The sequence below is a fragment of the Mixophyes fleayi genome, chromosome 1, assembly GCF_038048845.1.
Source record: "Mixophyes fleayi isolate aMixFle1 chromosome 1, aMixFle1.hap1, whole genome shotgun sequence".
In the NCBI taxonomy this organism is placed as follows: Eukaryota; Metazoa; Chordata; class Amphibia; order Anura; family Limnodynastidae; genus Mixophyes; species Mixophyes fleayi.
Genome location: NC_134402.1, coordinates 265904044 through 265925843, shown reverse-complemented (window position 1 = coordinate 265925843; position 21800 = coordinate 265904044). Strand labels below are relative to the sequence as shown.

Below are 21800 nucleotides of genomic sequence, written 5' to 3'. Positions count from 1 at the left end.
AGGATGGGCTGGAGTCCAGATAACTGGATTGTGAACCAGCCTCTTGCTGTGATTTTGACTGTTTGCTAGTTGTGTTACTACATTTTGTAAATGGAAAATGTTTTTTTATAATGTTAGCATTTTCTACATTTTAAACACTTATTTCATAATTATTATTTTCATAAAATTATCTGTATCTGCAGGTTATACGTAAGCTCTTCACCCTATGACTGCTGAACAATCAGGTTGTGAGTGAGAGAGATTGCTGGCTAAAAGCTTCACCTTTAAACAATGGTCTCAAAGCTGCAGCCTAATTAAATCAGCCTAGTTAGGCTCTCAGCAAGAAAACGTCCTTTACTTGCCACACTACTACCTGGTGTTCTGCTGTTCTTAAGGAAAATTAGGTGTGGCCAGAGCTCAAGACAAAGACTTCCGCATACTGAGGCTCATGTAGAGTGGACACAAGTGCTTTATTTTAACAAAATACACATCTTTGTACTGCGCATGTTACAACAAGTGCATAATTGTAAGTCCTTTATGCAGACTCGGGCACATCTTACTTAGGCCAAGTAAAGTTACATATATATATATATATATATATATATATTTACAGAAAATGTAAAAAATTGTGGTCCCCTCCCAAAAGTGGTACCAGCACTAGCAGTGATTGCCTAGACCGGTAGCAGAAACAATAGAGGGATGCACAACGTACGATGCACCCAAAAAGCCACTACCAGCACTAGACTATGAAATGCTGGGCTTGTGACATGTTATGTCCCAAACACATTTAAAATTTTAGCTATAATTCTATTGAATTCTTTATAGCACTTAAAATTGATCTATTGTACAACTGAATGCACATCTATAACTATATATACATATAGAAGATAATATGTATATACATATATATATATATACATATATATATATATATATATATATATATATATATATATTTATAAAACATATATAAGCTTTTTTAAGCTATCAAGATTTTTACATTTCTCTGTCTTGTGTAGTTCAACTTTTACAATTATTTCTGTAGAAATATACTTTATTTGATGAGCAATGTACTTGAGATAATGGTGATCTTATCTTTCATGTTAGATTATCCTAGAGTGTGTTCGCAGCCATTGATAAATGCACAGTACCCTGCAATAGTTACACTCTCATCAAGAGCAGAAATGAAAATGGCATAGAAATGCACACAGATCCATTACGTTATAATATAAAAGAATATAAAAAACCCTTTTTACTGTAATTGGTAATCCGCTTTCTGTTACCATATGGTAATAAATTAAATGTAACCATAAATATGCAATACTTGAAAAGCAATATTTGAAAAGTAATCTCCACTTGCTAAGCTTGGGCCTTTTCTGAAATTATTTAAAGGGACACTTCTTTAGAAAAATCACATAAAGCAAATGCATTTTTAGTTGAACTTGTTAAATGCAGATCTATCATCCCTTGGTTCAGTCACCATGATGGTCAATATATCTGAACAACACAATATACACAACTGAAGGGCAAACAACAACAAAAAAATTGGCAGCCTTGGTGAACCATGCATGGATGAAGTATAATCACATAAATAAAAAAGTACAAATAAGTCCATACAAACAACGACAAAATGCTAGCGTATTTTCCAAAATTCTTACCTTCTTCAGTCATAGTGTCATAATATTTTAGTTTTCCATATGCGCCAATTTCTATAACATCACAGTAAAAACAGAAGAGTAAGGCTCCAGAAATAAGAGTACTGAAAAATGTATACAAGCACTACAAATATCCATTGTTAAATGCCAAATGCCATTGTTAAAGTATATGGACACTTGTTAATGTATATCCCCAACTGATAACAGGTTGACTTGCAAACTTTGTTATTTTCCCCCTCTCTATTATGATAAAAACTAGATTCTACATTGAAATAAGAATGATCTGAATGCAGTAACCTTCTTTCAATAAAGAAGCACCTTTAATACTGTACATAGCTATTGCTCCAGCAGTTAATTAATAACATTTTTTTGCAATTCATCATTTTATCAATAGGGATAGGGGATATAAAGTACAAAAATAGCATGGAGTTCCCGTTTAACTAAATAATTGTGATTACTATAGACCTGTCGCCATAAATGACAATTTTCTGATTTAATAATACATCATGAACTATTTATATTGTGTATCTCAGTAGCCATTTGTTACTGAAAAGCTTACATTGTGTTACTACTGTACATTTTAATCTTTCTCCTATATCCCATTTGCTACAGTCATTATATGTAAATTGGAGGATAGAGAGAGATTCAACAGCTAATTTAGATTAAAACAACGATGACTCCAACAAATGTGTTTAAGGGCCATGGAGGGAATGGGTAATTACAACATCTTATTATTGTTTTTTAATATATAGGCACCTAGACAAAGTCATATATCCTGCTATTGATACTAATACACACATCGATCCACCCACCCACCAGTGGTAATAGACTATTTGATATACATACACCAGTGTTATCTGATATGGCGATAAGAAGTCCTCTTGAAATTGAACACATTAAAGCAATTACTTATGAAATAACATGTTATTCATTACCCAAACATTTTCAACAGAAGCCCTTGAATATGTAGTACAGTAGTGTGTGATTTCTAAAACAATAGAAATTACCCCAATTTGCTTTAAAATACATAAATGCAAATACAATTCTGTAAAGCACAAACTTAAAACAAAGATATAGCGTTCACCATAGAATACTGTGACAGCAGTATATTGTGTATAAAGGCTTGGTGAGTACAAATATTGTACCAATCTTATACGAATGTAAGTCATACACTATACGGTCTGGTTACATGCAGCACACACAATTTATACACATTTTCAGTATACACAATGTAGGCATATTTACAGATGTCTGGGAAATTGTAAAGACTTGTGGAAATAAATGTTTTGTTTTCCTATTTCAAAAAGTAAGACTTAACACTAAAAGATTATATTAAACCTTCTATACCATTACACCTTCTACACTCTGGTGTGATTGAGCTTGTATGTTTTATGTTATTTTATCTTTTACCCAAGTGAAAATGTATGACTGTATATATTTTTTTGAAAAATGAAAAAATTAGTGAAATGTAGTTTATAGAGTAAAATCTGTAAGTGTGCTAGTTTTAGTTACCAATATGGTCACAGCGAGTATCATGTAGAAGCACAATTCAATCATTTATTTTTGTTGCTTCCCCAAAATTATTTGCCCTTTTGATCATTTATATGAATTAGCAGATTGCCTATGCCCCCAGAATAAGTGTTTTGTAGTCATGTTTATTTATGTTATATTGTGGGTCTTACTGTGGCGTCTGCCTCTCTCTTTTCCTTCTAATGTGAAGCAGTGGTGGTCTGATTATGCTCTGTGGTCTACTCTACTTCCCAGACATGTATCCAATAATACAGCTTATCAGGCAACCCAGCTCACAGACTACTGTACTTCAAAAGCTCATCAGAGCTGGTTTATTGTAAGACGGTGGGTACCGTGATAAACGTCCAACCTCCTGCTACACCATGTTAGATGCTTCTCTTGGGTCATCCAACAGTCAATTGCAATAATAAAATAATTCTAAAAAATGATTTGTTATGATGGACAGAATGGATGGTCTATCCTCATGATAAGATTTTCTTCAAGAAACACAATGGGAAGAACTCAGTATAAATGCACATGGGACAGCTTGAGGAGCTACTTTCCTTTGCAAGTGCTGTAGAAGTAATAACATTATCGAAAGCCTGTTTTATTTGGCTCATCCTTTGAAGAGTTGAATGTTGACCAAAAAACAGAGAACCTGCAGCATATGGAACCAAAAGTCCAGTGCTTCTATAGGAATTATCCATAGAGAAAACAAAAATATCACAGAGGACAACTGATGGTTACTCTATTGCATTTAATAATAGCAGAAATGCCTTGGACTTTGCTATTGCGGAAAGATCTGAAGATTTTATGCCACAGTTCACCCAAACCCAAACCTCAGGATACTGTATTTTTTCAGGTGAGTGCTATCTTCTTTTTCTTCTGTTATCTACAGCACCTTTCTGCCGACCTGGGAGAGACTGTTATTGCCAGAATGTCATGAAATATTTGTTACCATACAGAATTCTGTGACTGTCATATTTCCTGTGGGAATAATAGACCACTGTAGGAGAGTGGTAGCCAGCTCACGGAGAGCAGAAGTGTTGGCTATTGGTAATTTAATTTCCAGATACATTTATAAAGGAACAGAGTACTTTAAGCTTTCACATTGTTCAGTTACAATTTTTTCAGCATTAATTTTAGTTTCCCTTTTAATATATGCAATTTTATTGAATGCTGTGAGGCATGGACAGAGAAATGTAAGAAATGCTTCCATATTTACCATAGTTTTTGTTTCTGGCCATCTATGTCAGCATATATCTAACTCTTTACACTATTTGTTTGTTTTAGCTAACTATTAGACTGAAGTATGTTTGGATTGAAAAGATGGTAGCTTGTATCTTTATAAAGATACACAGTATACAGGCGCTGGTTGTCAAATTTTAGCCCAGAGGGACGCGACTTGGCTCAACAGCCTATTAGGAACATTTTAAAGTAATAAAAATGTAGATAGCCCAGTGACCCAGCCCAAGGTAGCCCAATAGGGGACCCCCAGCTCACTGGCCCAGCTAGCCCCTGGATATATAGCACATGTGAAATAAAAGTTTTAGAACAATGCATGCTACTTGCCTGGATTCCTACTTTAACTCATTGTAGTTACAAAGTTATTACCTACAGTATACATAGTGCACGAAATATTTTTTTATCATACTTATGTGGTACTAAGTTGATGATTAATTTTTTCAGGTCTATTGTATTTGATGATAGTTATATAGTAGTGTGAAAACCTTTGTCTTGATATTATAACACATTGGAGATATCTCTACGCAGAGTAAAGTGCCAAACATATTATAACATATGGTATTACAAATGTTCCATATAACATATTGCATATTTAAAATATACAAGACCTTTCTCAACATCAAAAAAGCTTGGTATTTAAATTTAAAACATCCGTATTCTCTCACACAGCATCATACAATAGTTCATTATTTCATACACTATTTCCATTTAACATGTAGTAAAGTCCTGTATTACCATAACTACAGTGAATAAAATCATTGCTTTTCAAAGCTGTGACTGGAGAATCTCATGATACCGGATGAATAGTAAAAAATCTATGGCTCAAAAATGCAACTTATTCTAATCACAGGTTATGAAAGCAACATTTACAGGAAAGTAATTTCCTCCTGCATTCTTTTAACCTTTTAACCTATCCTTTAACTTGCTCTCTAGGTTACAAAAAACAATTACTTTTCTCGGATTATCCATAGAGATATTGAGGTTTAGCTAAATTTCCAGGAATGCTATTGTTGGCATTGTCAGGAAATATACAGTTATTTGAGGTTGTATGTAGTCATTTGACACCCAATGAATGTATCTAAGTTTAAAGAAAGTTTAACGACTATTACTTCACATTTATGCAATAAAATAATATAAAGTATGTGTTATGCCAAAATATATAAATAATAACTGAAACTTTCAGTATACTTTTCGTATCAAGTACAGAACATGAAGAACTAGGATATCACAGTGCATTGGTTACAGAAGCATCTTAGCTGGACACTGGCATGTCTTTATTTATCTTTTTAGGGGATTATTTGTAAGTTTTTTCAAATAAGGGTGGATGTGGTGATTGTGCTCTTTGTTCAGTTAAAGCTTATTTTTAAACGACTGTGTTTTGATGCAGTTAAAACCTACTGCTACTATGGACTGCTTCTCCACTATACCATTATCTCTGCACTAAAATATGAAGAAATCCTACAACACTCTAGTCTTAAATAGTCAATGAAAATATAACTGTATTACATAGAAAATATCCACATTTCAGTTGTGCTCAAATGCCACATGCCATGTTTGACAGCACTGAATTTTTGACATTTTGTATCTTATAAGGTTCAATAGTGCGGTGGTAGTCATTACCACGGCATTGTAAACCATGACATCGTTTTCAACAACAGGAAAATAACGATGGGTATAAGCCCTACAGTAATAAAATCACTACTTACCATATGTGAGGCATGAAGTTTAACTGAAGCTTTAAATCACCATCCACTGTCAGATCCGAATGCCCTGAACAGCTACAGTAACAAGTGACGTCATTTACTATGGACACACTGTCCATGGTAAATGACAGGTATTTCCGCTTTTAAAGTGGCAATACCCGCACCCCACGCCATGTATAATGGAATACAGGCGGTGGGGTCCTAGTATTTGCCTCTTTCTCTCCAGGTCTAATTCTCAAGTCATTCAACCCAGGAATCAGACCTGGACCCATTCACAACCCGGGTCGCTGGGGCTTGCCCTGGCAAAAACCTGAGTTTCTTAAAAAGTGTGAATGAGCTTCTATAAGAACGCTCTGGTTTCCAAAGCCAGAAGTGAGCAACTTATACAGTTGTAAAAAGCAGTGACATTACAAAGATACACAGTTACAGTATTCATATGTCGATAGGTCATGGCCTCCCAAGAACTCAACATCCCATTGGTTGATTTCTTTGGTCATTGGTCAGGTGTCCTTTTTCAGGTTCCCACCTCTAGACCTGTATAAACTGATTCTTTTAAGACATCTCTGGACTTGCTATTTGGTGTATGAGATGTGATATTATTTATAGCTAGTGTTCACAATGTGCGAATGCTACATACCGTATTTTTCGCTCCATAAGATGTACTTTTTCCCCCAAAAAAAGTCGGGGAAAAAGTGTGTGTGTCTTATGGAGCGAATACAAAAAAAAAGCCTTGTACAGATCCTTAATACCTGGTTCGCTCCCGTCTGTGTAAGGCTTGTTGCCGTGGGGACGCTCAAGCGTCCTGCTGCCGGGCGGATGTCTCGATTCAGTGGTAAGTGGTCCTTCTTCAGCTGGAACACCGGATGGAAGGTGGGGAAAGGATAGACCACCTGATACTTGGTATGGGGCATGAAGCTGTGCAGCAGACACAGGCAGCAGTGACGTGGTGCCGCTGAATAAGCGGTTGTGAAATAAAAGTTTACGTGATCCGGTCACTCCACCCAACAGGAAAACGACTGTCTCTTCCAATTGGCCACCTGCACGTGTGGCCAGAGTGGTGATCCCATCGCTCGACTCTAGTGTGAGGTGTAGAATCCGCCCGAGTGTGACTGTGTTGACATGTGTTCTACCTGCTGCTAAGCAGCAAAAGGAACCTCGTTAAAATTTCATGATAATTACGGCTTCACCGCCAATTTCAAGCAGCTCTAAGCTCTAGGTCTTCTTCCCTGGCTTTCACATACAGCCTTGTTCTGATGTTGCAGCTATGGGACACTTTGCTCGATAGAAGATGATCTTGCACTGAATGGGTTACAGCCGATCTTTTGTTACCTCGGCTTAAGTGTCCCGGCCGCAGAGCGCAGAACTTTGAGGAATTCCTTGAACACGACGGGAGCGGATGCCAATGCCCATTACCACCACGGAGCAGAAAATAAATGGACGACTCTGCACATTTTTGTTCCTCACCCATTATTATCGGAAGGCCTGGAAATGAATCAATGTTCCTGGCCCAGAATAAAACATGCAGAATGAGGAACAGCTCCCAAGCTGCTCCTGACTCTGATCTTATATACGGACATCCAGAAATCTGGCGTTTTCTGAACTCTCGCTGTTCCACCGGAGCTGATTGAACAGGTCTCGGTATAGCGGGCAACACCTGATTATTAGTCCCGGAGGACTTCCTAATATTACTACTGAACTTTTCCCTTAGTATTCCGAGTTTCTGTGTCTGCTGCACAGCTTCATGCTCCATACCAAGTATCAGGTGGTCTATCTTTTCCCCCCCTTCCATCCGGCGTTCCAGCTGAAGAAGGACCATGTGGTTTTACTGAATACCAGCTTCTCCCTGGTGGCCTGTGTCATATCTGTGCATCCAGCAGGTGACGTTAATCCCAGCCGCATTCTGTATAGCAAACAGAATCAACATGATGTTCGCACCGACTGCTCCTCATTCAGCTGAAGAAGGACCACTTACCACCGAATCGAGACATCCGCCCGGCAGCAGGACGCTTGAGCGTCCCCACGGCAACAAGCCTTACACAGACGGGAGTGAACCAGGTATACGGAAGACTATTACAGCCTAGCTTTAGCCCTGCTCTACCAAAGAGTAAGTCCGATTACCAGCTTCCACATCTTGCTTTGAGATTTGAGATTTGGTTCAGAATATTTTTTTCCCTGTATTCCTCCTCTAAAAACTAGGTGCGTCTTATGGTCAGGTGCATCTTATGGAGCGAAAAATACGGTAAATAATACCGGAAATGTTCTCATGCAATTGTAAAAATAGTAAACGGAATGAGACCAAGCTCAATGTAATTTATATGTGGAAAGATATAATTAGCTTTTTCACTTCATTATATTTTATATTAAATGATAGAAATTCATTAAACTTACATACATATTGCTATGATAATAATTACATTGCGTATTAATTGCATCACAACTGATTGTAGTGTACAGAAATGATTGATTACCACCTTCGTCCAATTATTATACTTTAACAATCATCATCATCAACATTTATTTATATAGCGCCAGAAAATTCCGTAGCGATTTACAATTGGGAAAAAACACAGAATAAAAAACTTGGGTAATGCAGACAAAGAAGTAAGAGGGGCCTGCTCGCAAGCTTACAATCTATGTCTTTCCTGCTTGTGTTTGGGGAGCAAATTCACTCATCTCTATATGGGCCCCATTATGACCCCAGTATTAATTATGCCACTAACAATATTCAAATACATTTTTCCACCAATATTAGTCATGTCTTCAGGAGCACCAACAAACATTATGACACAGGTATTGATTCACTTAAGAAGCATAAAAATGTTTTCACTTAAACATTTTTCCTCTCTGTCTATAGGGTAATAATAGGGTAATGCCACCTGTACATTGAGTAATAACACATATAGCTAATGCTTGCATATCCTATGTTTCTGTCAGTGTACATACACTCAATGGTATGCCTGGTGTAAATACAAGTCTTTTGTTTGCATCACAATATAAATCCAACTCTACATACAGATGCAGGTACACTTTTTCTTGCATGCGTATTTTGCTACACATGCCAAAGAAGTATTCACCTCTTAATGAACCCCAATGTGTATAGGCATTACTGGAGGCATCATTTGCATTAATACAGCTGGAGGGTTACTGGCGGGATAATGTGGCATGCACTTCTGGTGGAATAATACAGATTTTAGTGTCTTCCCTGCATTTTATTGGTTCCCTGAGATGATTTTCAGAAATTTGAATGACTGTTAAACATTTTAAGAATATTGAAACTTTCTACTAAGTTTATCATCTGTCTTCTAAAGTATAGCAATGCAGAAATATGATTCTCAGAAACTGTGGGGCACTAGGACTCTGTGGAACAGGACTGTGTCACTGTGTGATACAAGAGAGACTCTAGGATCCATGGAAAACCCAGGCTCTGAGGCTGCTGGAAAGTTGCAGGTTTTTTGAGACAGAGACTGTTGAGAGGAGGAACCTCAAAGAGTGAGTGATACTAAGGAGACATTTTGTGAAAAGGGACATGTTTTTCTGCTATTTGTGAGAAAAAGTGAGGCAAGGGTAAGTGCTGTTGCTGAGAGCTAGACTGCTGCAGAGGGCTGAGGTGTGTTGCCAGCCAGAACACTGCATCATTATCATCATCATCATTTATTTATATAGCGCCACTAATTCCGCAGCGCTGAACAGAGAACTCACTCACATCAGTCCCTGCCCCATTGGAGCTTACAGTCTAAATTCTCTAACATACATACGCACACACACAGACTAGGGTCAATTTTGATACAAGCCAATTAACCTACTAGTATGTTTTTGGATTGTGGGAGGAAACCATGTGCAAAGACTTCATTATAGTTGCTACAGAGAGGCTGTCACTACAGATAAGAGCTGACACCATTGATCACCATTGATCATCATCATTATCATCATCATCATCATCACCATTTATTTATATATTATTATTATTATTATTAATTTTTAATTAATTTGTACAGGGACAAACAATTACAATACGAGGTGTGATGGCACGGTACAGTAAACAATAAGCACAGTAACTCAGTAAGCTCAAAGCACAGCTAGAGAGAGGGGGGAGGGAAGACCCGCAAGCGCCGGAGCCCAAGAGGAAGGGCGCGGATAACGGGGAGACCCCCACAGGGGTGGGGGAAAGGTAGCTGGAGAGCAGAGTTAGAAGTGTAGGAAACATGAGGAGAGATGGGCCTGCTCAAGGGAGTGTAAAAAGGAGGGGTAGACAGACAGAGAGACACAGGGGTGAGAGGGAGAGAAGGGGGAACGGAGGCAGATTCAGGGGAGGGGGAAGAAGGGGGAGAGGCAGAAGAAAAGGTAGGAAGTTAAGAGGGAGACTGGAAGGCTTTGAGAAAGAGGTGGGTTTTTAGAGCCCGTTTGAAACTGGACAGATTGTTCTGATGGAGGGAGGGAACTTGTTCCAGTGGAGGGGGGCAGCGCGGGAGAAGTCTTGGATACGCGGGTGGGAGGAGGTAATCAGAGGGGAGGAGAGGCGGTGGTCATTGGCAGATCGCAGATCGGAGAGGGCGGGATGGAGCATGAATAGAGATGAGGTTGGAGATGTAGGGAGCAGTGGAGTTGGCGAGGGCCTTGTATGTGAGAGTGAGGAGCTTGAACAGGATTCTGTAGGGGAAGGGGAGCCAGTGAAGGGCTTGGTAGAGTGGGGAGACAGAAGAAGAGCTGCGAGAAAGGAAGATAAAGCCTAGCGGCTGCGTTAAGTATGGATCAAAGGGGAGCGAGATGAGAGTGGGGGAGGCCAGTAAGGAGAAGGTTGCAGTAGTCCAAGCGGGAAATGATCAGAGAGGGAATAAGACATTTGGTGGCATCTTGGGAGAGGAAGGGCTGGATTATATAGCACCACTAAGTCCGCAGCGCTGTACAGAGACCTCACTCACATCAGTCCCTACCCCATTGGAACTTATAGTCTAAATTCCCTAACACACAGACAGACAGACTAGGGTAAATTTGTTAGCAGCCAATTAACCTACCAGTATGTAAGTTTGGAGTGTGGGAGGAAACCGTAACACCCGGAGGAAACCCATGCAAACACAGGGAGAACATATAAACTCTTCACAGATAAGGCCATGGTCGGGAATTGACCCCAATGCTGTAAGGCAGAAGTGCTAACCACTAAGCCACCGTGCTGCCCAAATTGATAGTGAAGATGGAGTTGAAAACTATCTAAACAACAGGAAACAGATCTGTGCAATCAAACTGATTGTTTATTCTTACTCACTTCATAGTATATTCAACAGTCTAAGAGCTCTGAGCTAAATTTGCAGAGACATTTGCTTAACAAGTGAAAAGCATTACCCAACCTCCTACTACTGCACGCAGCATGACCCCCAGTTATAATGGAATCACAGATTTAATCACCAGTGCCCACACTGATAGTAACCTGGTATTTGAAGCATCCTGCAACCCATCATAACTTGAATATGCCAGCATAGGAACAGCATAATTCTAACTTTACTCCTACAAGATCAGATTAAAGCACAGTGATAACAGCCCTGGTAACACACTGCATTGTGACATAACTGAGACAGTAACTGCTGTTTTTGATTGCTGTACTGAAGTTACAAGACTGCCATTATAATTGCATGCCTTCATTATAATAAATGTGCCTCCTGTCCGGTTCTAACGTGTACACTTTAATAAGTCTGGCCAGTGAAAACATTTATGCTAATTAGCTCTGCTGAGGATGGACTTCTTTAAAGGGGATTCATTGACTGTGATATCATTTGCTTGTGGTGTATTGTTTGAAATGAATATTCTTTATGATATTAGGGACTAGAACTGTATTACTGAGTCTCTGGTGACGTGACGGTTATCAAAAGGTACTCATAGTTGTAACCAAACTGTTTACATTATAGAAGTATTGACATATAGGACTTTAGTTATGGCCTTTGTTATTCTGAAAGTAAGGCCCGATAGCAATGACCAAGATAAATGCACTATAAGGTACCGTAACTGATACCTCTATTAGCTCAGGCCTGTGAACACTGTATTCAGATTGTACTTGTTACTAATAATTCTATGTCCAGACAGATTCTCAGTGAGGTATTGTTCCTGCATTATAAGTCTGACGTCACTTCATTCATTTGTTGTCTTACTTGTATTGGGGACTCAGGGGTTCTCTGTTCCACTGCCGTGCCGTGGTCAAAAGATGAGCATCCAGGGACCAGATACGATATTCTCAACAACTGCCTTTAGGGGTGTCACAGACACACAAAACAAGTTCTATACCAAAAAGTTAAGGTGTGCAGGTCAAGATTGGGAATTGCAGTGTTTGTACATTTTACACACTGTGCTATTCGTTTTTTTGAGACATAATCTAAGTTCCTGTAATTAAAACATATATTGATAAACTGAATTACCTCAGCACTATTTGAATTGTATTTTCAATGTTTAGCTTTTAATATTCAATACAAGTAGTTGTTGCCTACAGCAATCAATCATATTCTAGCTGTCATTTTGTAGATGTACAAAATAGATAATAACTAGAATCTGATTGGTTGTTATAGGCAACATCTCTACTTTTTCAAACCCGCAGCTTGATAGCTTTACCCTTTGGAGAAAGAGTACTGTACCTACTAAGATGTCAACTATGGGCTCTGCAGTCAATCTTCATATATGTATGTGTTCACAAGCACAAATGGCTGGAATGTTAACTTACTCATTAAAGGGAACAGTGTCTTTGATGCTGTGTAATTAAGGAGTCAACTAAAATAAGATGATCAGTGAAACTAGACTTTTTCTTCATCCACCATACATTTGTTGGTTGCACTGAATAATATACAGTAATGTAATTACCGTGCAAATAATTACAGTACAACACACTACATGCCATGAGTTTAGTGCAGCAGAAAATAAACTGAATATACCATTAAAAGAGAAAAATAGTGAATTGCAATACAACATAAGTATCTACAGTGCAGGAATTACCAATAGGTGGTCACTGGTATCACATTCATAACATCTTCTACTATCTACTATATAAATGCCTAGTGGCATGTGTGAAAAAAAAAACAACCAAGCTGCAGCGCCACCTGCTGGGCAGAGTTATACACTGACCTATATATTTCTTGAAGGAGAAGTGACAGTTGGGAGTGGTTGGTGGTTGCCGGGGGTGACAGTGGGGAGTTTTTAACACCTTAAGTAGCTTGATGAAGGATGTGGCGATGAAGATGAAGGATGAGGTGATGGAGAAAAATGATGAGGTGGTGACGTGGACAAAACCACGTTAAAAAAGGGCGCTTGCGTCAGGAAGTAACGCTCTTCCCCTGAGGAGGCCTGGGCTAGGCCCAAATGCATGACAAGAACCTTCTTAAGTAGCTTGATTTGACTAGAAGGCATGAGTATCATGCACGGGTTAACTTGTCTTATATAATTGCTAAATCTACAGTTTTTCCATAGAATGCGAACACTTTTCAATTTGACCAAATTCCTTAATCACAGAAAAACTTACAGCAATGTATTTCATGTTTCAACAAAAATGCAAGAAAAAAAGTATATTTTTTTGTATGTTGAGCAGTATTCAACTCTTATGTATAAAAGGAAAGGCCTTATTCATCAAGGAATGCAAAGTGAACGGCCGAATTCACGTTCGAGCGGATCTAAAGAAACGTTTCTAGTTGAATGTCTAAGTATGCTCTGCCTATATGGTACTTGCTATATGCAGACAGATACAACACACAGTAGGATACGCAAAATGCATATATGCAATATTAAGTCCCATCAGAACGTACAGATTAAAAATAAATTAATACATTAACATTTGTTAATAATATAAGTCATTCATAAAAATACTTAAAAAAAAAGGTTCTTTCTCAACAACAACATAAAAATTCCCATGAAATATATATATATATATATATATATATATATATATATATCAGGATGTTATTAATGCCTACTGTGCATAAAAAGCATCTTTACAGTTGCTCCTAATTGCAAACACAAGTTCTGGCATGAATACACCACTGTCATCACAATCAATCAGCACTTACACCTACTAGCCGGTGCAAGTGATATGGCTAAAAATAACGTACCTGAGACATGCCCAGAGCTTGAAGTGGACGGATGTGTGTGTGCTCAGCCTTGGCACGCCATTACTGCACATTACCTCCCCCATTCTGCCCTTAAAATCGTAGGCTGTCAGAAGTGTGATTTGCGTTCAAAGATCAATTTCATGTGATACACTTGGCGTATAGTCTATTTCCGGGCATGCACACAATATGGTATGTATCGGAACTTACCTTACTTAATGAATCAGGCCCAAAATGCATATTAATGGATAAATTCATCAGCATGCAAATTTGTTAAAGGGTTCCATTAGGATTGCATGATTGTAAACTGTCACCATCAGGACCCTCTCTACCCTCTGGCTCATTTTGTTTCTCAAACCTGTATGTATTTATTACTTACTGTTTCTATATATGATTTTTTTTCAATTCGTAGTTTATTCTCTATGGTTTATGTTCCACACTGTGCAGTCTTGTAGAGCCTTACAAATAAAACATGATGATGAGGAAGTATAATGTTTTAAGTATGGTGTGGTTTTAAAGTATTAATTAGTGCATTCAACCCACACTACAAATGCTTTATTATTATTATCTTTCATTTATAAGGCACCAAAAGCATCCCTAGCATTGTGCAGAGAGCATACAGTTTCTCCTTGATTTTTTCAGGCTGTTATTAATGATTCATAGTTATGCACAGTGTTATGTGACTACCACGCCAACCACAGTCACATGGCGAATGATGTAGTGAGCAGAGAGGCTTTGGAACACCCCTCTGAACTCAGTCTACACTATAAAATCAGAGCCATCATTCTCTCCCCTCTGCCATCACATGACATGTTGGTAGTCTGTGATCCTGTGTGACTGGCACCAATACTTGTCTACCCTCCATAAAGATTTTGAAAAGAACATATGATTTGTAGGGAAACAGATAACAAATAATTATGCATGCTTAAAGGTTACTTAACTTGCTAATAAAAATGTCTAAGTGGTACTGCTGCTTTAATATTTATGTTATTTAAATTAAAAGTAAGGAAAATAGAAAAACCCTTGTGAAACTGTGATCCTCATAAAACAATGTATAAAATGTAATCTGATACATGAAGCAGCATTAAAAACAAAACACAGAAATGTATTCTCACATATGATATTGCAATGTTAGTGCCAAGACAAGTAAATGTTCTATAATTTCTAAATATCAGCCCAGCTTACAAAACATTGACTATGGGATGATGTGTACTCTGGGGAAGATTCAATTTCTGGCGATGTGCAGCACAGACATCACTGCGATATCCGGCTGCGCACTTTGCCAGCCATTACGGTAGGAATCTATGATAATTTTTCTGCACACCTCTATGGGGAGACACATTGTGCTGAATTATATCTCCTCTTATATGTGACCATAAATTATACATGATAGAGTTATTTATTTCATACTGTATTTTATCTATTATTTTTGTTATTTAAAACACAATTTTATGAATATTTTGGGAAAGGGTAAAAAAAATTGGGGAGAGTGGGAGGAGGGAGATCGGGGATACATATGAGTTGACAAAGTCCAGTCGGAGGAGGTACACTGTACGACAAACCATTAGAAGTTTAGCATAGGAAAAAAAAACAAGTTAGGTTGAGAAGACCCGAAACATTGAGGCAGGGGCAAGTTTGGAGGAAGTGGGGCCAATAGGCAGGGAGAATAACAGGATGAGTAGGGTAAGTTAGGGGAGAAATTGGAGGGGGAATTGGAGACGTCATGGTCTCAAAATATGTATATATAGACAATGTGCCTGATTCATCAAGGCACGTATTCTGAGTGCAACCCATGTTTAGTATTATGTGCCCGTATTTGTTTTTACGTATTGCCGAATTCATTAAGACACCGACCTTAAAATACATGTGCTTTTGAATTCAGGGGCAGATCTGTTGTGCTCTACTAGACAATATACAGATGGGTATACATGCAACAGGCGCTCCCTTTAAGCACAGAGAGATATGGAGTCCTCTCTGTTTGCAAGATACCGGCCAAGGTTTGAGTTCTTGTTAGTGTGTATGGTCACTGTATCTTACTACAAAAAACAAATTCCTAACACATATAATATATCATGGTGTAGTATGTATAGCTCAACAGTCCAAGTAATAGATGTAAATAATGTGTCTGTTCTTTTCCACCATGTGGGATTGAGATAACTTTAGGTAATCACCCGTGCTCTTCATATACTGTATTTTTCAAACCCTGTTGGGTATATGATTACAGGAATCCGTTTTAACTTATAAAAAGTCTTTCTCAAGGCCTGAGCCTTGAGAAAGACTTTTTATAAAATGAAACGCTTTGGCGAATTTTATCTGGTCCAGATACACGGAGTTGGAGCATAAGATTTAAGACTGGTTTATAAGAGCTGCCTGCTTTACCTCTACAAGCCATTATAATGGATCAGTTTGGTACGAGTCCATTTTTACTTTTATATGTGTTTATAATCTGTTTTTATGATTTTTTTGGTGCATTAAAAGGTTAATATGCTAGATCAGTGGTTCCCAAACTTTTGCAGTTCACGGCACCCTTAGAGTCTCCAAATGTTTTCAAGGCACCCCTCCAAAATAATTACTGAGCAGTCCTGTTTTAGAAGTAGTTGGGTCAAAAAAATGTAATAAGTATTTAGGTCAGGACAGAAATACTTATTTAGTTGTATGCAAAAATGCCCCCTCTACATCCAGACACACTACCCCCTCTGCATCCAGTCACTCTGCCCCCACTGATGCTGCCCCCTCTGCCATCTCTCACGCTGTCCCCACTCACTGCCCTCTGTCACGCTGTCCCCCTCCTCTGTCATGCTGTCCCCCTTCTCTGTCACGCTGTCCTCCTCCTCTGCCCTCTGTCACGCTGTCCTCCTCCTCTGCCCTCTGTCACGCTGTACCCCTCATCTGCCCTCTGTCCCCCTCCTCTGCCCTCTGTCACACTGTCCCCCTCCTCTGTCACACTTTCCCCCTCCTATGCCCTCTGTCACACTTCCCCCTCTGCATCCAGTCACTCTGCCCCTTCTCACGCTGCCCCCTCTGCCCTCTGTCACCTCTCACTGCCCTCTGTCACGCTGTCCCCCTCCTCTGTCATGCTGTCCCCCTTCTCTGCCCTCTGTCACGCTGTCCCCCTCCTCTGTCATACTGTCCCCCTCCTCTGCCCTCTGTCACGCTGTACCCCTCCTCTGCCCTCTGTCCCCCTCCTCTGCCCTCTGTCACACTGCCCCCTCTGCATCCAGGCACTCTGCCCCCTCTGCATCCAGACACTCTGCCCCCTCTGCATCCAGGCACTCTGCCCCCTCTGCAGCCCTCTGTCACGCTGCCCCCCTCTGCAGCCCTCTGTCACTCTGCTGCCCTCTGTCACTCTGCTGCCCTCTGTCACTCTGCTGCCCCCCTCTGCTGCCCTCTGTCCCCCTCTGCTGCCCTCTGTCCCCCTCTGCTGCCCGCTGTCCCCCTCTGCTGCCCGCTGTCCTCCTCTGCTGCCCTCTGTCCTCTTCTGCTGCCCGCTGTCCTCCTCTGCTGCCCGCTGTCCTCCTCCGCTGCCCGCTGTCCTCCTCCGCTGCCCTCCTCCGCTTCCCTATGTCCTCCTCCGCTGCCTGCTGTCCTCCTCTGCTTCTCCCAGCCATAAAAACAAGAAAGAGCACATAAACTTACCAATCCGCCGGGCGCCGGGACCCAGCAGCCTCCTCTCTCCCGCAGCTGTCACTGACGTCGATATTCAGTGACAGCTGCGGGAGAGAGGAAGCTGCTGGGTCCCGGCGCCCGGCGGATTGGTAAGTTTATGTGCTCTTTCTTGTTTTTTATAGCTGGCCCGCGGCACCCCAGTGACAGCGCCGCGGCACCCCTGGGAGCCGCGGCGCACAGTTTGGGAACCGCCGTGCTAGATCCTTTTAATCTATTTTTTTCAAGTTTCGTGGTTTCCCTTTATGAGATCTTGTGGCATTTCTGATGAATTGGAAATTTGATTACAAACAGAAGGAAACCGCACTGGGTAGTCCGTATTCTTCCTCAATAATACATGTGTCAATCCCGCCTGAATGGCTTTATCTATGCATAAAGAGGATCGGTGCACCCGATCATGTGTTAATTGGAGATCACAGTTAAAGAGAAAAGAAAGAATGATCAAGTGGGGCACTCAATTGAACTAAGTATTATGGTTATAATAGATATTTATAAATTCTGTTAAATACTTCTTTATTGTTATTAATTAAAACATTCTAATAGCGAAATATAAAACGTGAATAGTGGATGAAACTGATGGGATATATAAACTGATAAAAGGACAAAATTATTGCCCAACCGCGTTACTGCACCATGTCCACTTATCTTTATTATTGTCTTGAATATCAATTATAAGATTTACTACAGTGATTAATCAAATACCTGGTTATTGTATTGTATAACAGTGCTATGTATTTGATCTCTTATGTTGGGAGTATAGGCTAAGTATTGGACCTCCTAGGTTGTAAAAGAATTGGAAATTTGTCTGCAGCCTATAAAGATCGGGATTCCTGTAAGCATTTACTCAACAGGGTTTGAAAAATATATGAAGAGCACGGGTGATTACCTAAAGTTATCTCAATCCCACACAGTGGAAAAGAACAGACACATTATTTACATCATATTACTTGGTCTGTTGGGTTATGCATACTACACCATTATTATTATTATTATTATTATTATTATCCTTAATTTATAAGATGCCACAAAGGGTCCGCAGCACCGTCCATGATATACAGAAAACAGTGAGCCATGACACAACATAATACAGAAAGAACAAAAAATTTACAAAAATATATACACAGACACAGGTAACATGGTAATGCAAATCAAATTATGACTGGGACAATGAGTGAAAGTGATGGTAGAAATCAGCAAGAAGTAGGCTAAAGCTTAAGAAAATAGGGCTTGGGAAGCAGGCCAAGAGCTACAGAGGGTGATGGAATAGTAGAGGGAGCACACAAGGAGAGAGGGCCCTGCTCCTGAGAGCTTACATCCTAAAGGAAAGGGGGAGACACAAATAGGGTGGTACTAACTGGGGGAGATAGCTAGGACAAGGGAGTTAGGAGGAGGAGTGATAGACTTGAATAAAGAAATGAGTCTTAAGAGCCCACTGGAAGCCTTTGAGAATAGATGCTAACCTGATGGAACGTGGAAGATTGTTCCACAGCTGGGGAGCAGCCCGGGCTAAGTACTTGAGATGGGAGTGAGAAGAGATGATCAGTAAAGCAGTGAGGCGGCGGTCACAGGCAGAGCGAAGGGGGCGGCTAGGAGTGTAGGTAGAGATGAGATTGGAGATGTAGGGAGGGGAGGATTGATTAAGAGCTTTAAAGATGAGGGTGAGGAGTTTAAATTTAATTCTGTAGGCCATGGGGAGCCAATGTAGTGACTGTTGGAGGGAGACAGCAGAGATAGAGTGGCGGTAGAGAAAAATGAGGCGGGCAGCAGCATTGAGGATAGACTTAAGAGGGTCAAGGTGAGAATCAGGTAGGCCACAGAGAAGGAGGTTACAGTAGTCAAGGTGAGAGATTACAAGCGAGTGAACGAGGGTTTTCGTAGCTTTAGTGGTGAGAAAGGGGGGTATTTTGGATATATTCTAAAGGTGGAAGTAGCAGGATTTTGAGAGGGAGAGTATGTGAGGCTTGAAGGAGAGGGAGGAATCAATGATGACCCCAAGGCATCGGACTTGAGGGACAGAAACGAGGGTATTGTTATTAACAAAAATAGAGGGGGGAGGAAGAGTCCAGGAAGGGGGGAAGACGATAAGTTCAGTCTTGGAAATATTAAATTTAAAGAAGCGTTGGGACATCCAAGATGAGATGGCTGAGAGACAGCAGGAGACACGAGACAGAAGGGAAGGGGAGAGGTCGGGATGAAAGATAGTTTTGGGTATCATCAGCATAGAGGTGGTACTGGAGGCCAAAGGAGCGGATGAGGACACATAGGGAGGAGGTGTAGAGGGAGAAAAGCAGGGGGCCAAGAACGGAACCTTGAGAAACGCCAACAGGTAAGGGAAGAGGGGGGGATGTGGAGTCATGTGTAGAGACTGAGAAGGAGCGCTTGGTGCGGCAAGAGGAAAACCAGGAGAGGACAGTGTTACAGAGGCCTATAGAATTGAGAGTTTGCAAATAGAGTGCGTGGTCCAAGTTATCGAAGGTAGCAGAGAAGTCAAGAAGGATAAGAAGGGAGTCTTTTGGATTTAACGAGGAGGAGGTCATTAGTGACCTTAGTGAGAGCAGTTTCAGTGGAGTGGAGGGGGCAAAAACCAGATTGGAGCGGGTCAAGGAGTAAGTGAGAAGAGGGAAAGGAGGTGAGACGGTTGTAGACAACCCTTTCAAGGAGTTTGGAGGCAAAAGGAAGAAGAGAAACACCATGATATATTATATGTGTTGTGAGTTTGTTTTTTGTAGTAAGATACAGTGACCATACACACTAACAAGAACTTAAACCTTGGCCGGTATCTTGCAAACAGAGAGGACTCCATATCCCTTTGTGCTTAAAGGGAGCGCCTGATTTATGTATACCCATCTGTATGTTTTTGACTTTGTGTTAGAGTGTTGGTGGCATCCAGGGCCGATGGCTATATGGGCCGGCCCGACTCCTTCTGTCTTCCTGGTGGCTGGTTCCTACCCGGGAACCAGCCACCTCTGTTGCGCGCTCCTCAGCTCCCTCCCCCTTTATGGTGTGCACTGTTTCAAGGAATCTGGACAGTTTCCAGATTTATTTTTTCTGAATGAGGGTCGCAGGGGTGCCGCGATTCTCGGGGGGGGGGGGGGGAAGGGGTGCGGGGGGCCGTGTTTTTCGCAGGGGGGTCGCGGGGGGTGCTGCAATTTTCGCGCGGGGGGGAGCTGCAGGGATCATGAGTGTCAGAGAGCCAGGGGGGTAGGGGCTGCTGGGAGGGGGGTGAGAGAGCCAGCGGGTAGGGGCTGCTGGGAGAGGGGTGAGAGAGAAAAAAGCGAGTCCATCTCGCTCTAGGGTTAGGACTTCCTCATCGTTTCTACCTTGAAATTATTTATAATTATATAAGTAATTCAATATGAGGGAGTGCTCTCTCAACCAAAAATTATATCAAGACAAAAAGTGGTGAAACAAGTCACCTAAGAAAGATTGTTGACTGAGGCACTCCAGTCCATTAGGAAGTATAAAAACAAATTTTATTAGAAATCGTCTTTAAAATCAAATGAACCAGGTATCATTAAGGTCGGCGAATATTAAAATAAAGAAGTGATGAAAAATGAAAGATAAGTGATAAAGATAATTAAAAATACCCTTATGGGAAGCCGGTAGTTGCACAATTGTGATACTTATTGTTAAATGGGAAAAATGCCCATTGATATAGACACTGTATCATTGAATTTGAAGTAACACAATTTATTGTAATTTAATTTCATTCATTCCATATGTTCATTGATACATTGTGTCAATTCTCACATATAGTTAGCAATATGTGTCCACTCTGGATTAGGTAACAGCAGTTCTTATAAAAAATGCGCTATTAGGGTTACAGTTTCTAGTACCACTGAAGTGTTGAAATCTGACACAGATATTCAGGGGAGCTTGGAGTATGTATATATAGTCCCAATAAATTAGGTTCAGTAACCTAACCTTTATGTATTCATGGGAGCTTGGGGTCTGTACATATAGTCCCAATAATT

General features: G+C 40.3%; 1 protein-coding gene across 3 annotated transcripts in view; it reads right to left on the bottom strand.

Moving 5' to 3' along the window:
- SLC24A2 (solute carrier family 24 member 2) overlaps positions 1 to 21800 on the bottom strand; it is a 155552-nt gene that overhangs the window by 40744 nt on the left and 93008 nt on the right. For 2 of the 3 annotated variants that reach the window (XM_075210628.1, XM_075210636.1), the window contains one exon: positions 1638 to 1688. The exons of the other annotated variant lie outside the window; for it this stretch is intronic. In XM_075210628.1, coding sequence (XP_075066729.1) covers positions 1638 to 1688 — 51 coding nt within the window. The remainder of the gene's footprint in view (positions 1 to 1637; positions 1689 to 21800) is intronic. 3 annotated transcript variants of the gene reach the window in all.